Genomic DNA, 14,635 nt, shown 5'->3' with positions numbered 1-14,635 from the left:
GAGACCAACCACCTGGAAAGCTTATTAAACTGAGTATTTCTGCCTGTAATAAAACCCTTTTTGTGGGGAAAAACGCATTCTGATTGGCTGGGCCTGGCTCCCCAGTGGGTGAGCCTATGCCCTCCCAGGCCCACCTTCGGGCCATGGATCATCACTACAGGCTCTGGGCCATGGATCATCACTGGAGGCTTCGTGCCATGGATCATCACTACAGGCTCCGGGCCATGGATCATCACTGGAGGCTTCGGGTCATGGATTATCACTACAGACTCCGGGCCATGGATCATCACTAGAGGCTTCGTGCCATGGATCATCAATAGAGGCTTCGTACGTGGAGCCGGAACAGGTCTCACCGGACTGAGGGGACGTACTGGAAGCCTGGTGCGTGGAGCTGCCACAGGGCTTAACAGGCTGGGGAGACATACTGGAGTCCTGGTACGTGGAACCTGAACAGGTCTCACCGGACTGGGGAGATGCACTGGAAGCCTGGTGCGTGGAGCAGGCACCGGATACACTGGGCCATGGAGGCGCACTGGTGGTCTCGAGCGTAGAGCTGGCACAACCCGTCCTGGCTGGATGCCCACTTCCGCCCGGCAAATGCGGGGCGCTGGCACAGAGTGCACCGGCCTGTGAATGCTCACTGGAGACACAGTGTGCATCACCGCATAACACCGGTCACATGCTCCCCACGGTAAGCACGGGGAGTTGGCTCAGGTCTAAACCCTGACTCTGCCAATCTCCCCGTGTTCCCCCCCAAAAAAATTTTTTTGGAGCTGCTTCTCGGGCTTCCGTGAATGGGTCTTGTCCCCTTCCATAATCTCCAGCCCGGTCCAGCTCGACCTCCAAGTTGGCGCACGCTGCTTGGTCTTTTTGTGGTGGGTAATTCTGTCACGTTCACGGTCTTCAAACTCCCTGTCATAAATTAGCCAAGGCGCAGCGTGCATGTAATTCCACAGCTTTAATAAAGTGAAACCTTCACAAAAAAACAGGTAAACAGAAACCGAACGTGATGCAACCGTGGCGCACACAAACACACACAGAAAAATAAATAATGACCCACAACATTAGGTGGGAAAAAGGCTGCCTAATTATGATTCCCAATCAGAGACAACGATAGGCAGCTGCCTCTGATTGGGAACCACACTCAGCCAAATACAAAGAAATAGAAAACATAGAATGCCCACCCAAATCACACCCTGCCCAAACCAAATAGAGGAATAAAACGTCTCTCTAAGGTCAGGGCGTGACAGAACCCTTTCCACAGAACCAACAAGGTTCGACATGGAACCAAAAAAGGTTAACTTATGGAGACAGCCCAAGAACCCTTTTTGAACCCTTTTTTCTAAGACTGTAGTGCACTATATATAGGGAATAGGGTGCCACTTTAGATGCGCCCTCAGAGTTGCTTTAACCAACCTTCCCCTCATCTGTTCTGTTCCCCCTCCTCTCATCCCTCCTTCCATCCCTCCCTCCAGTCAGTACTGTATTCCCAGCCAATATGAAAGGCCCTCCTCAGCTCTGGTTCTGGACGCAGCTCGTGACGGGCGCCTCTCCTCCCACCGGGTCGTCCCCCAGCAGAGGGAGATTGAGGAGTGGAGACAGAGACGACAGTCAGGGGCAGGGGGGTTCCCTCTCCCTGGAGTTCAGAGTGAAGGGGTACTACTAAAATCTCCCCAGGTACATGCATGGAGATGGCCCACATAATGCTGCTGCTGCTTGGAGTGGGACCTGGCACTGGAAAGCATGTGGGGCTTGAGACATGAAGCCCTCAGCTTCACTATCATTAATGGCAGTAACTCTGACATATTTAGTTCTAAATATATTATAGCTGTATGTTAGATAATGAGCATGTTTCAAATGATGCAAACACACTTTCTCTCATCTCTTACTGTCTCTGTGGTATTGACCAGAGGATGTTTCTCAACATGTGTTCATCCTGTGTTGTGTTTCTCCAGAATGAGATCCGTTTCAGTGCCAGAGTGGAAGCTCCTGGCAGGTATGTGTTTGTGGTTCACTACTGCCAACCTGAACACACCACCTTCCCTGTAGAGGTGCGGGTGGAGGCTGGACGCACCTGGACTGGTGAGTTTGGTGCGCAATGTGGGTGTATAAAGAGGTTGACCCAGATAGATATGGTTGGATAGAGAGTGTATATGATACAGGATCTTACTGACCCCCGACATCACCGTCCAAGATGTTATGAAATCTACAAAGAATGAATGTGATATCAATTGTCATAAACATAGTAGCTAGTTCCTTATTCTATGGTATTGTTGTAGAAGGAAAGGTTTTGGGGGGATTCTAGTGGTCTCTGGTGATGGGGGTGATTCTCTTTTAAGAGCAGATTAGGCATCTGACTCTCGCCCCACATGACAAGATGATCAAAGGTCTCGGACACACTTTTGATGGGAATTGGGGTTGATGGGGAGGGATTACCGCGTGGCGCAACTGATGTCTTTTCCCCTTCCCTCTTTCTACTCCCTCTCTCTCCTTTACCTTGCCTCTGCTCCTCCCCCACATCCCTCTCTCCCCCCAGGCTTTGTAAACGCCTCCTTCTGCCCTGGTGTCTCTTGCTGCAGGAAGGTGGTCATCGCTGAGAGGCGCATTGCTCTGGACCTTCCCCAGCAAGACCTGGCCATCTCTCTCAAGGTTCCACCCAGGAAGACTCTCACTCTGGTCAGTCACATACAATTTGTTGGTCAGTCATGGTCACTGGGTCAATTCCTTACTCTGGCAATGTTCAATGTCTATACTAGCATTCCACTAAGAATACATGCCCAAATTGTTGCTTCAATGGCCTCCCGGGTGGCGCAGTGGTCTAAGGTGCCACCAGAGATTCTAGGTTCGAGCCCAGGCTCTGCCGCAGCCGGCTGCGACTGGGAGGCTCATGGGGCGCTGCACAATTGGCCCAGCGTCATCCGGAGTTAGGGAGGGTTTGGCCAGGCAGGGATATCCTTGTCTCATCGCGCACTAGCGACTCCTGTGGCGGACCGGGTGCAGTGCACACTGACCAGGTCGCTAGGTGTACGGTGTTTCCTCCGACACATTGGTACGTTTGGCTTCCGGGTTGGATGCGCGTTGTGTAAAGAAGCAGTGTGGCTTGGTTGGGTTGTGTTTCGAAAAATGCATGGCTCTCGACCTTCGCCTCTCCTGAGTCCGTTCTCGACCTTCGCCTCGCCCGAGTCCGTACGGGAGTTGCAGCGATGAGACAAGACAGTAACTACTACCAATTGGATACCTCAAAATTGGGGAGAAAAAGGGGTAAAAAAAAAAGATATAAAAAAAAATATTTAAAAAAATATATACCTAGGATAGGATAAAGTAATCCTTCTCACCCCCCCTTAAAAGATTTAGATGCACTATTGTAAAGTGGCTGTTCCACTGGATGTCATAAGGTGAATGCACCAATTTGTAAGTCGCTCTGGATAAGAGCGTCTGCTAAATGACTTAAATGTAAATGTATATATATATATAAAATTGCTGCTTCATTTCAAGCAGCATGTTAATGTGGATCGTAGAAGAGAACAGAGACAGTTTGTCAGTTGATCATCTTTGCCCATACTGTAAGGTGGTGAACAGATATTCCTGTCTTAAAGAAAACCCAGACTAGGTGATGCCTGTAGTGTAATTTAGGAGCCAAGAATCTCGGCCTTTAGTATGCTGTATTAGAGGTTTACAAGGTTGGCACTGTGAGACTCTCTCCTCTGTGTTATATCATGTCCCAAACAACAACAATGTGGTACTGTATTCTACCTGGCAACCCTCACTGCACACTGTTAGAGCTTTCCAACCTTGTAACAAAGTGAAACACACAGCTAAGTTTGTATTTGCTGTAGAGCAGGGGTAGTCAACTAGATTTAGATGCGGGCAAATGTTTTTGTTCGGAGTAGATGGTTGGGGCTCCGGAACATAATTATAATCATTTGTACACTGCAAATTTACCAAATTTAAGCCCAAAAAGAGAAAGAAAATTGCATAGAGACAAGATTACATACCCTATGTCTATTTTTTTTATTTGTGGGAATACTTGGGGACAGATTTCCTAAATGAAACACATTTTTATCTGGATTACTGGTGATTTTAGTCTTTTTTTTCACCCCAAACAAACCCCTGAGGTGCCTTATTGCTTTTATAAACTGGTTAGCAATGTAATTAGAGCAGTAAAAATAAATATTTTGTCATACTTGTGGTATACAGTCGAATATACAGTACCATGTCTGTCAGCCAATCAGCATCCAGGGCTCGAACCACCCAGTTTATAATGCAGCATACCCCACATAGTATGCCACTGCAGACCAACAACAACAAAACAGCTCAACGTATCACTGAAATGCCCAGTCTTTTGTTTGTTTTGAAACCTTTTTTCAATTTAAAGTCTGTCAGATAAAACGGTTTCTTAAGCTATGATAAGTATCAAAGTGGAAGTAATTCAGAGAGACAAGCCTACAGCATTGTTTGGTTTTGACAAGATTTGTTATGTTTTCTTCCTTTTCTTCAGGATTATATCTTGGTGGTTCCTGATGATAGCTACACCCCTGATCTACTGAAAGAGAAGCCACTGGATAAGTCATCTGATTTCACCAGACAGTGTGAAGGTCAAGGCTTTTATATCGAGTAAGTATTCAGTTCACTGACCGTGCTCTCAAGACTTAGCCCTAGCAAAACAACCTGCCTTGTGGAATGGGTTCAACTGCTTTGCTGAGTGATTTGACGATTAGATGAATGAGTATGATTGATATTGTAGGATCATTTGATGTTTATTTGAAACTTAAGTATATTTGAGGTATTTGCTTCCTACACTAATATATTACCAGAATATCCTTCCTAGGGAATCCCATCCACAATACCGTCCTGGGATGTTATTCTAAATAAAGCCCTCTAGTGGTTGATCAGTGGTGAATTTTCCAATATTTTACAAGCTTTTACAATGCATGTTAAAGGTAAAGGTAGACTCGGCCTGCCTCGCAGTTTCTAGCTGTGCCACTAGAGATCCTGGTTCGAGTCCAGGCTCTGTCGCAGCCGGCCTCCACCGGGAGACCCATGGGGCAACGCACAATTGGTCCAACGTCACCCGGGTTAGGGGATGGTTTGGCTGGCAAGGATGTCATTGTCCCATCGTGCTCTAGCGACTCCTGTGGCGGGCCGGGCACAGTGCACGCTGACATGATCGCCAGGTGTACGGTGTTTCCTCCGACACATTGGTGTGGCTGGCTTCCTGCTTAAGCGGGCATTGTGTCAAGAAGCAGTGCGGCTTGTTTGGGTCGTGTTTCGGAGGACCTCCCGAGTCCGTACGGAGTTGCAGCGATGAGACAAGACTGTAACTACCAATTGGATATCACAAGATTGTGGAGAAAAAAGGGGTACAAGTTTTAAAAAATGCATTAAATACTTTGTAAAGGTAGACTCAGCTATTTGACGTATTTGCAGAAAGTAAACATCATAGTGGGTACATTTTCGCAACAACACCACTGTTTGGTGGCCTGGCTACTTTGCTCTGAACAGCGTGAGGCGAACCCGCGAACATGCGCAGATACTGTGTGTGACTGTGTGAGAGCGAAGTCTTGCGTCTCGTTCAACTCAATATCTGTGGTGCTGCTCTTGGAAATGTAATTTTGCTTTGTCTACCTTTAAATGCGTGGATGTAAAAACTGTAACTGGAGAATTTCAGAATTACTTTTTTTGATTGACCCCTGACCTGAATGTTCTCGTCCTGATCCAACTTCCCACAGCCCTAGAACCTCCTCCCAGTTCTGCCAAGTCTCAACACGCTCCCTGGTAGCAGCCTACAGTGATGGGGCCCTGCCTTGCTACTGTGATAAGTTAGGAGCCACGGGGCCCACCTGTAACCCTGTAGGGGGCCAGTGTCCCTGTCGGCCCCATGTCATTGGTCGACAGTGTACACGATGCGCCACAGGATACTACGGCTTCCCTTACTGCAAACGTGAGTGGATTTGACTTACTAAAATGTCTCTCTCTCTCTCTCTCTCACACACACACACACACACACACACACACACACACACACACACACACACACACACACACACACACACACACACACACACACACACACACACACACACACACACACACACACACACACACACAGTGTCCTACCTTAACCTGTCTATATCCTTTGTTCCCCTTCAGCCTGTGAGTGTGGCCAGCGGCTGTGCCATGAGGTGACAGGCCAGTGTATCTGCCCGCCCCAGACAGTGAAGCCAGGCTGTGATGTGTGTGAGAGCCAGACATTTAGCTACCACCCTCTAGTGGGCTGTGAGGGCTGTGACTGCTCCCCCAGCGGAGTCAGGCCCAACGCAGGGAGAGACTGTGACCGCGATACCGGACAATGCATGTGAGTGGCCTTCTGTCTGATCTGACATACACCATACTGTATGTGTCACTAATGCCAGTGTGTATCATATGTGGTGATTGTGAATTATTGTTAGATTATTGTGTGTTTATTCGTATATGCCTATTCCCTCCAAATTTGACCCTGTTTTGACATGCTTTGTGTGTGTGTGTGTGTGCGTGTGCGTGTGCGTGTGCGTGCGTGTGTGTGTGTGTGTGTGTGTGTGTGTGTGTGTGTGTGTGCGTGTGTGCGTACGTGCGCGGGTGCCTGTAGATGTAAGCCCAGGATCGGGGGGCGCCAGTGTGACCGGTGCGCTGCAGGTTTCTACAGGTTCCCTGAGTGTCTCCCATGTAGCTGTAACCAGGGAGGAGTCACAACAGACGTCTGCCACCCTGACACAGGACAGTGCCTCTGCAAGGTGACTGACTATACACGATAAATATACTACTTGTAAAAGGAAGAATGATTATCTACAGTACTGTATGTGACATTTACAAATAGGAAGACTCTGTACACTGCCATATAATTCCCTTAAGTGTTTACGTACGCCATAACAATATTTTGACCACTGGCTTTCGCAGTTTAACATGTTTTTTCTGTTGTTGTAGAGAAACGTCCAGGGAGCCCTCTGTGATGCCTGTAGAGACGGGTCCTTCCACTTTGACCCCTCCCACCCCAGGGGCTGCATCAGCTGCTTCTGCTTTGGAACCAACAGCCAGTGTCAGAGCACCCGCAAACGCAGGGGGAAGGTGCGTGTGTGTGCGTGTGTGTGCGTGTGTGTGTGTGTGTGTGTGTGTGTGTGTGTGTGTGTGTGTGTGTGTGTGTGTGTGTGTGTGTGTGTGCGTGCATGCATTTGTATGGTTGTGTGTTTGTATATGTGTGTGTGAAGATTTAAAGGTGTTTTCATTGATACATTATTGGGTTTCTGGTCTATAGAAATCTAAGATGGCGTGTTATTATTATTATTATGTACTTGTTCAGACACATGATCCAACAAACACTGATCTCGCCACATAACCAGTGTTGCATCAACCCAAATTCCATAGACTGGATATACCCACAGCTTTGCCACACCTGCGGAACATAAACCCATTGCACTCCATTGCATACCACAGCATGCTATTCTATTCCTATAATGGTATTTCACCTAATCACAGACCTATAATATATAGTACAATTCTCTTTCCATCCGCTTCCACTAGTTTGTGGACATGCATGGCTGGCGTCTGGAGAGAGCTGACCAGGAGGAGGTGACATCAGTTCTCAACCCATCCAGTAACACAGTGGTAGCAGACATACAGGAGCTGCCTGGCACTACTCAGCTCCTCCACTGGGTGGCGCCTCCATCCTACTTGGGAGACAGGGTGAGTGGAGCGAGTGGGACTCAGGAGGAGCACATGTACTGTTTATAGAATAGTTCAGTTTATTTGGAAGGCCTTTTTATATTAGACTTGAGCATTTTAAGCTAGAATCCTTAGTTACTACATCCATTTTTTGGGCTCATGAGATTAGTTCAACTGTTATACACCGACGGAACCCAAAATATAAGCTTGTTTTGCTCCAATGTTTGTAAACAATGTAAATGTAAACAAACACTATCTAGCGTTAAAACTATAATTTTGATATCATGGATGGTCAATCCTTGCATCCAGAGCTCTGCCTGTGAATTTGAGAGTGGTTACATGTCTCCAGGCCCATCCCTCATCTTTTTTTAACCAAAACAGCGACCGCTTTATTGTTTTAATTAAGGACTCTAGCTTTAACATTTGACCAATTGTTATTTAGTGGTGAATTCAGTGTCAACAGGAAAAGTATACGAGGAGTCAGTCTTAGCAGCTGTCATAGAGCCTAACCGATAATGCTTTGACCTGGGGGGTATGCTACAAAGTAGGATCTATGCGTTATCCAGCTAACTTCAATAAACAACCAGAAGTCAACTTGGATGTGTGTTCTTGGTTGCTGAGTCAATTAGACCATGCCCATTTCAAGCTTGTCTTAAATATACAATATATACCCTACCATTCAAAAGTTTGGGGTCACTTAGAAATGTCCTTTAAAATAAAAGCACTTTTTTTTAATCCATTAAAATAACATCAAATTGATCAGAAATACAGTGTAGACATTGTTAATTTTGGAAATTACTATTGTAGCTGGAAACGGCAGATGTTTTATGGAATATCTCCATAGGTGTACAGAGGCCCATTTTCAGCAAACATCACTCCTGTGTTCCAATGGCACGTTGTGTTAGCTAATCCAAGTTTATCATTTTAAAAGGCTAATTGATCATTATAAAACCATTTTTGCAATTAGATTAGCACATGTTGTTCTGATTAAAGAAGCAATACAACTGGCCTTTTCTTAAGACTTGGTGAGTATCTGGAGCATCAGCATTTGTGGGTTTAATTTCAGGCTCAAAATGGCCCAAAACAAAGAACGTTCTTCTGAACCTCGTCTATGTTTTCTTGTTCTGAGAAATGAAGGCTATTTCATGCGAGAAATTGCCAAGAAACTGAAGATCTCGTACAACGCTGTGTACTACTCCCTTCACAGAACAGCGTAAACTGTCTCTAACCAGAATAGAAAGAGGAGTGGGAAGCCCCGGAGCACAACTGAGCAGGAGGACAAATACATTAGTGTCTAGTTTGAGAAACAGACGCCTCACACGTCCTCAACTGGCAGCTTCGTTAAACAGTACCTGCAAAACACCAGTCTCAACGTCAACAGTGAAGAGGCGAATCCGGGATGCTGGCCTTCTAGGCAGAGTTCCTCTTTCCAGTGTCTGTTCTTTTGCCCATCTTAATCTTTTATTTTTATTGGCCAGTCTGAGATATGGCTTTTTCTTTGCAACTCTGCCCAGAAGGCCAGCATCCCGAGTAGAGCAGCGGTCGAAGTCACTGCATCTCAGTGCTAGAGGCGTCACGACAGACCCTAGTTCAATTCCAGGCTGTATCACAACCGGCCGTGATTGGGAGTCCCATAGAGCAGCACACAATTCGCCCAGCATCGTCTGGGTTAGGGTTTGGCCGGGGTAGGCCGTCATTGTAAATAAGAATTTGTTCTTATCTGACTAGCCTAGTTAAATAAAGGTTCAATAAAAAAATCTCCTTGTTCCTGCTTTGTAATATACCCCCAAGTTCTGCACTGATTCAGACCATAGAATTAGAATGATTGCTAAGTCATTCATGAATGTTCTATTCATTCTATTTCTATAGTTTAGACCCAGTCCCAGTGACTCTGACGGTATGCTCTGCTCCTGTCTCAGGTGTCTTCCTATGGGGGCTACCTGACCTACCAGGCCAAGTCATTTGGGATTCCTAGTGAGGGGATGTCTTTGTTGGACCGCAGACCTGATGTCTTGCTCAGTGTATGTACAGTATGACATATCATCAATTATGACATCTCTCTTATTGGTGTATAAGTCGTGTATAACTCACTTCCTGTTGTGACTAACCTAGTGTTGTTTCTCTGTGATGTCCTCAGGGCAAGGAGATGGCCCTGGTCCACATGGCCCCAAAGACCCCCGAACCAGACAGACTCCACCAGGGCAGAGTCCAGCTAGTGGAGGTATAGAAAACAGTTTTTCCTACCTAAAACGTGGTCAAACTGAGTCCTTATTCCATTCTATCTGTTGTGAACAACACCTTTAAAGCACTTCAAAGTGTACACTCCCTCACTAATACCTATCTGTGTGTTATGTGCAGGGGAACTGGCGTCACGCCGGCACCAACCGGCCTGTGTCCAGGGAGGATCTGATGGTGGTCCTGGCTGGGCTGGTGGCTCTGAGGGTGCGGGCTCTTTACTTCACCCAGAGCCAGAGACTCAGTTTGGGGGAGGTAGGCCTGGAGGAGGCTACAGACACGGGGTCCGGGGGCCCTGCCAGCACCGTGGAGCAGTGTGCCTGTTCCCCTCTCTACAGAGGAGACTCCTGCCAGGTTTGACACGGGCCGTAATGATCTTGTTCACTCCTAGTCCCCTAGGTGTTTCATATTGACATACAGGGGTTATACAGGCATAAGCAATATGGTTAAAGATTTTAAGAGTACTCCTGAGGTGCCTTGGAGTCTTATTTTGGAAATGGTAGTATGTCCAAGGCAAGTTGGACTTTTAGCTCTCAGGTGCACAACAAGCAGGGCTGGGAGCTTGGGTTAAAGGTCAGTTTGGGATTGGGAAGGAGAGGTGGGAAAGACAGTGGGAGAGCGAAAAGGATTAGGAGACGGTAGTAGAGAGAGAAAGAATACAGGAGGGGCTGAGAGAGAGAGAGGTGACGACTGATAGGTATAGTCATTTTAGAAAAGAGAAGAGTTGTGACACGCCCAAACAATGGTGCCACGCCCGGGGTGAGTGAGGTCACTGGCAGGCAGAGGAAAAACCCTTCAGCCCATCAAAGAGACGACGGTTTAAACAACCCTGTGTGGAATGTCCTGGAAAAAAACCCTGTGTGTCTGTGTGTGTGTGTGTGTGTGTCTGAGTTCATCAGCCAAACCCAGTAGCTCCAGGCAGAGGGAGAAGATGTACAATCACCATGACATAATATTAGACATTCAATTACTGCTGTAAAGTGCTCCACTGTGGCATGGTAACAGCAGTTAAAATAAAATACAATAAAAAAACATTTACAGTACGATGGTCGTCAAGTTTCAACAGAATTCTTCCCCTTGGGGTGTTTAGTGCATGGGTGGGTCTCTGTAAGCATTTTCCCCCTGAAAATACACATATTAAATTGAATGTAGATGAAACCATTTTTGGTGTGTAACCCCCTAGGGATGGGCGGCTGACAGTGAAGATGTGGTCTTGTTACCCTGGCAACAGTGTCCTGATGACTTTACAATAGATTTTCATTTGACTTGATTGAGTTGTTTTTCCCCCATTTTGTGGTTGTGCTCTAAGCAGTGTTATTTTGTGTGTGTGTGTGTGTGTGTTTGACATCAACGTCCTGTAATCAGGTGTGTTCAGAGGAAATGGAAAATAATATATAGCCGGCGGCAGTAATGAAAAGGAGAGGCACGCTGACACACAGCCAGTGTGGTATTTGGCAACCTGGGACGGTGTTACTCACCGCCCTGAACCAGACAGACACAATGTGTGTGTGTGTATTCTAGGTGTGAGTGATCTTCTGTACTGTCTGGAGGTCTATGAGTATTATTCACAGAACCACACAATCACACTGGAATACTCACAAGGTTACCCTATGGACACACATTAACACACACGATCCAAAACACACTCATTCAGTCTCCCAGGTGGAACCACACCCGAGCAACATTATGATTTTCCTTTAGACTGTTTGTTAGTGCAAGCGAAGTTGTATTTTTGAAAATAGTTATGAGAATAAATGTGTGTGTGACGTGCACGTATGTCAGTGTGTGTGTGGGTGTGCATGCGGCTACATTGCTCTGACTGCGGCACTGACTCAGGTGCTGTACGTGAGTGATGGGGCGTGTCCTCTACGTGTGAGTCTGTGAGTGTTTAAGAGGCAGAGGCAGGGAGTTATTTCAGACTAAACGGGAGTGATGTCAGGCACGAGTGCACACAGACACCAGAGAGGGAGAGACGTGCTACTACAGGTCCTGCTATGGGGAACCTTACTGGGACTATGCAGCGCAGGACACAGACCATATTCCAGGGGAGAGAGGAACCGCTATCCCAGACAGCATGACCGAGAGGCACAGAGAATAGATTATCCTTTTATACATGACCAGGGAGGACAAAGAGTACATTACCCTTCTGTGAATGATCAGGGGACCCAACGAGTCCAATACCCTTCTGTGAATGATCAGGGGACCCAAAGAGTACATTACCCTTCTGTGAATGATCAGGGGACCCAACGAGTCCAGTACCATTCTGTGAATGATCAGGGGACCCAACGAGTCCAGTACCCTTCTGTGAATGATCAGGGGACCCAACGAGTCCAGTACCCTTCTGTGAATGATCAGGGGACCCAACGAGTCCAGTACCCTTCTGTGAATGATCAGGGGACCCAACGAGTCCAGTACCCTTCTGTGAATGATCAGGGGACCCAAAGAGTCCAGTACCCTTCTGTGAATGACAGAGGACAGACTGTTCAGTATCCGTATTTTGATGACCAAGGTTCCAGTTCTCAGATCCAGGTAAACCTATGGAAGTCAAGCAGTGGTGAAGTCTGCTGGCTTACAAACGGATGTACTGTCTGTAATGTATGTGTGGCTGCTCTGTGCATGAGTTAGACCTGTAGGACATCAGTTGACTTCCAGACTGTTATCTTACAGAGCAAAGGGTATGTTTGGCAGTGGTGCGTGGTGCGATGTCTTGTATTCAGCATGGTGCTGGTGACACACCCCACCTGGGAACAGTTTGGAACATTTGTGAGATCAGTCATTCTCTGTTGCTAGGCAGATTAGCTGAGGTATACTCAGACAGCCTTTATCTACTCAAACACTGCCACTTTGAATGGTAAAATGTTATTCTGTGTGTTTTTTTTAAACGTGTATTTAGTATTGTGTTCTGTTTGTGATAGAACTTGTGTGGCTCTTTCATATTTTTTGTTATTCATCCATTGAGTCCCATTGAGCTAGACATCACTTTTAAAGCTCTGACTTTCCATGAAGTATTGCTGTATCTACTGAATGTATTTGATGTGTCTGTATTCTTGTCTGATGTTTCTGTTTCTCTGTTCCAGAAATGTGCCACTGGTTACTATAGAGACGGCAGTGGACCCTACCTGGGTCGCTGTGTGCCCTGCACCTGTAACGGCCTGGCCAACGAGTGTGACGAGAGGACTGGGAGGTGTCTGGTAAGACACACACACACACACACACACACACACACACACACACACACACACACACACACACACACACACACACACACACACACACACACACACACACACACACACACACACACACACACACACACACACACACACACACACACACACACACACACACACACACACACACACACACACACACACACACACACACACACACACACACACACACACACACACACACACACACACACACACACACACACACACACACACACACACACACACACACACACACACACACACAGAACACATACACACACACACACACACACACACACACACACACACCACACACACACACACACCACACCACACCACACACACACACACCACACCACACCACACCACACACACACACACACCACACCACACACACACACACACAACACACACACAACACAACACACACACACACACACACAGAGGTTCTGACTCAGCACTCAAGAGTGAAGTGACCATAAGCACATATAAAGGTGCAATACCTAAGTCATCCCATCTGACTCCAAGGTAAGCCACAGTCCAGTAATCAGTCATAGTCTGAACATCTTACCCATGCCACTGGGCATTTCTGTGGGTCCCCCATGGTCATCCCACCCTACCCGGGGTGTTACCACATACTGTTCTGTACCATAGCAAGCTAACCACATTAAAGTATTGGCTGATGTGGGTCTGTGTTAGTAGATGTGATCACGTATAAATGTGATATGGGTCTACATTAGCCCCTAGGGGAGCCTTCATCTGTCTCCTTCTGTCACGGATGGCAGGGTGGAGTGGAGGGTGAAACTCTAGATCTCTAAAATCCCATGCAGCACTCTATATTCTCCTCTCTCTCGTTCTCCCTTTCTCTCTCTCTTATCTCCCTCTATCTCGCCCTCCTCTCCCTCCCTCTCTTTCTCTCTCACCATCTATTTCATTCTCGCTCGCTCTCTCTCTCTCTCCCTCCATTACTCTCTTATCTCCTCTCATCTTACACAAGCCCCTCAAGAGCAGTGCCTCTCTCCAGGCCTAAGGAACCCAGAGCAGTACGGACAGACAGACGCACATGGCTGAGCACGCTTTCTCTCTGCAGTGAATGTCCATCAAAATCACTTTAGTGAATGGATTAGAACAGAAATGTTTGGAATCCCCCTATCATCATCCTCCTCTCTCATAAAAACAACCACCCTCCTTTGTGGTAAAAATAGGATTTATGGAATGTACAGTTAGATCTACCCTGTGGTGGGGTATGGCAGTGTGGTTATGTCTACAAAAGGACAAAGAGTGTTTCGACTCACTATGATCTTTATTATGGTATTTTCATTAAATTAGTGAGGCTATAGATTATTTTTGTTACTTGGTTATTTAATAAGAGAGCACATAACTACCTTGTGCTCCTCGCTGTCTAAACAGATATGAACATGTACACTATGATGGATCACAGCTCTATTACTTTAAGACTCTACTATTTAGATTCTCAAGTGCTCAAGTGCTCT

General features: G+C 46.6%; 1 protein-coding gene across 5 annotated transcripts in view; it reads left to right on the top strand.

Annotated features, from left to right (window-relative positions):
- Positions 1–14,635, top strand: part of LOC118402028 (laminin subunit alpha-3-like) — a 112,146-nt gene that overhangs the window by 79,129 nt on the left and 18,382 nt on the right. For all 5 annotated transcript variants that reach the window (XM_035799846.2, XM_052476887.1, XM_052476888.1 and 2 more), the window contains 13 exons: positions 1,476–1,677; positions 1,956–2,082; positions 2,537–2,676; positions 4,499–4,614; positions 5,730–5,941; positions 6,151–6,355; positions 6,626–6,770; positions 6,961–7,101; positions 7,555–7,716; positions 9,615–9,716; positions 9,833–9,916; positions 10,054–10,284; positions 13,008–13,121. In XM_035799846.2, coding sequence (XP_035655739.2) covers positions 1,476–1,677; positions 1,956–2,082; positions 2,537–2,676; positions 4,499–4,614; positions 5,730–5,941; positions 6,151–6,355; positions 6,626–6,770; positions 6,961–7,101; positions 7,555–7,716; positions 9,615–9,716; positions 9,833–9,916; positions 10,054–10,284; positions 13,008–13,121 — 1,981 coding nt within the window. The remainder of the gene's footprint in view (positions 1–1,475; positions 1,678–1,955; positions 2,083–2,536; positions 2,677–4,498; positions 4,615–5,729; positions 5,942–6,150; positions 6,356–6,625; positions 6,771–6,960; positions 7,102–7,554; positions 7,717–9,614; positions 9,717–9,832; positions 9,917–10,053; positions 10,285–13,007; positions 13,122–14,635) is intronic.

This window comes from Oncorhynchus keta, chromosome 23, assembly GCF_023373465.1.
Source record: "Oncorhynchus keta strain PuntledgeMale-10-30-2019 chromosome 23, Oket_V2, whole genome shotgun sequence".
NCBI classification, from domain to species: Eukaryota; Metazoa; Chordata; class Actinopteri; order Salmoniformes; family Salmonidae; genus Oncorhynchus; species Oncorhynchus keta.
Note: the sequence above shows the minus strand (reverse complement) of the source record. Positions and strands in the feature narration are given on the sequence as shown.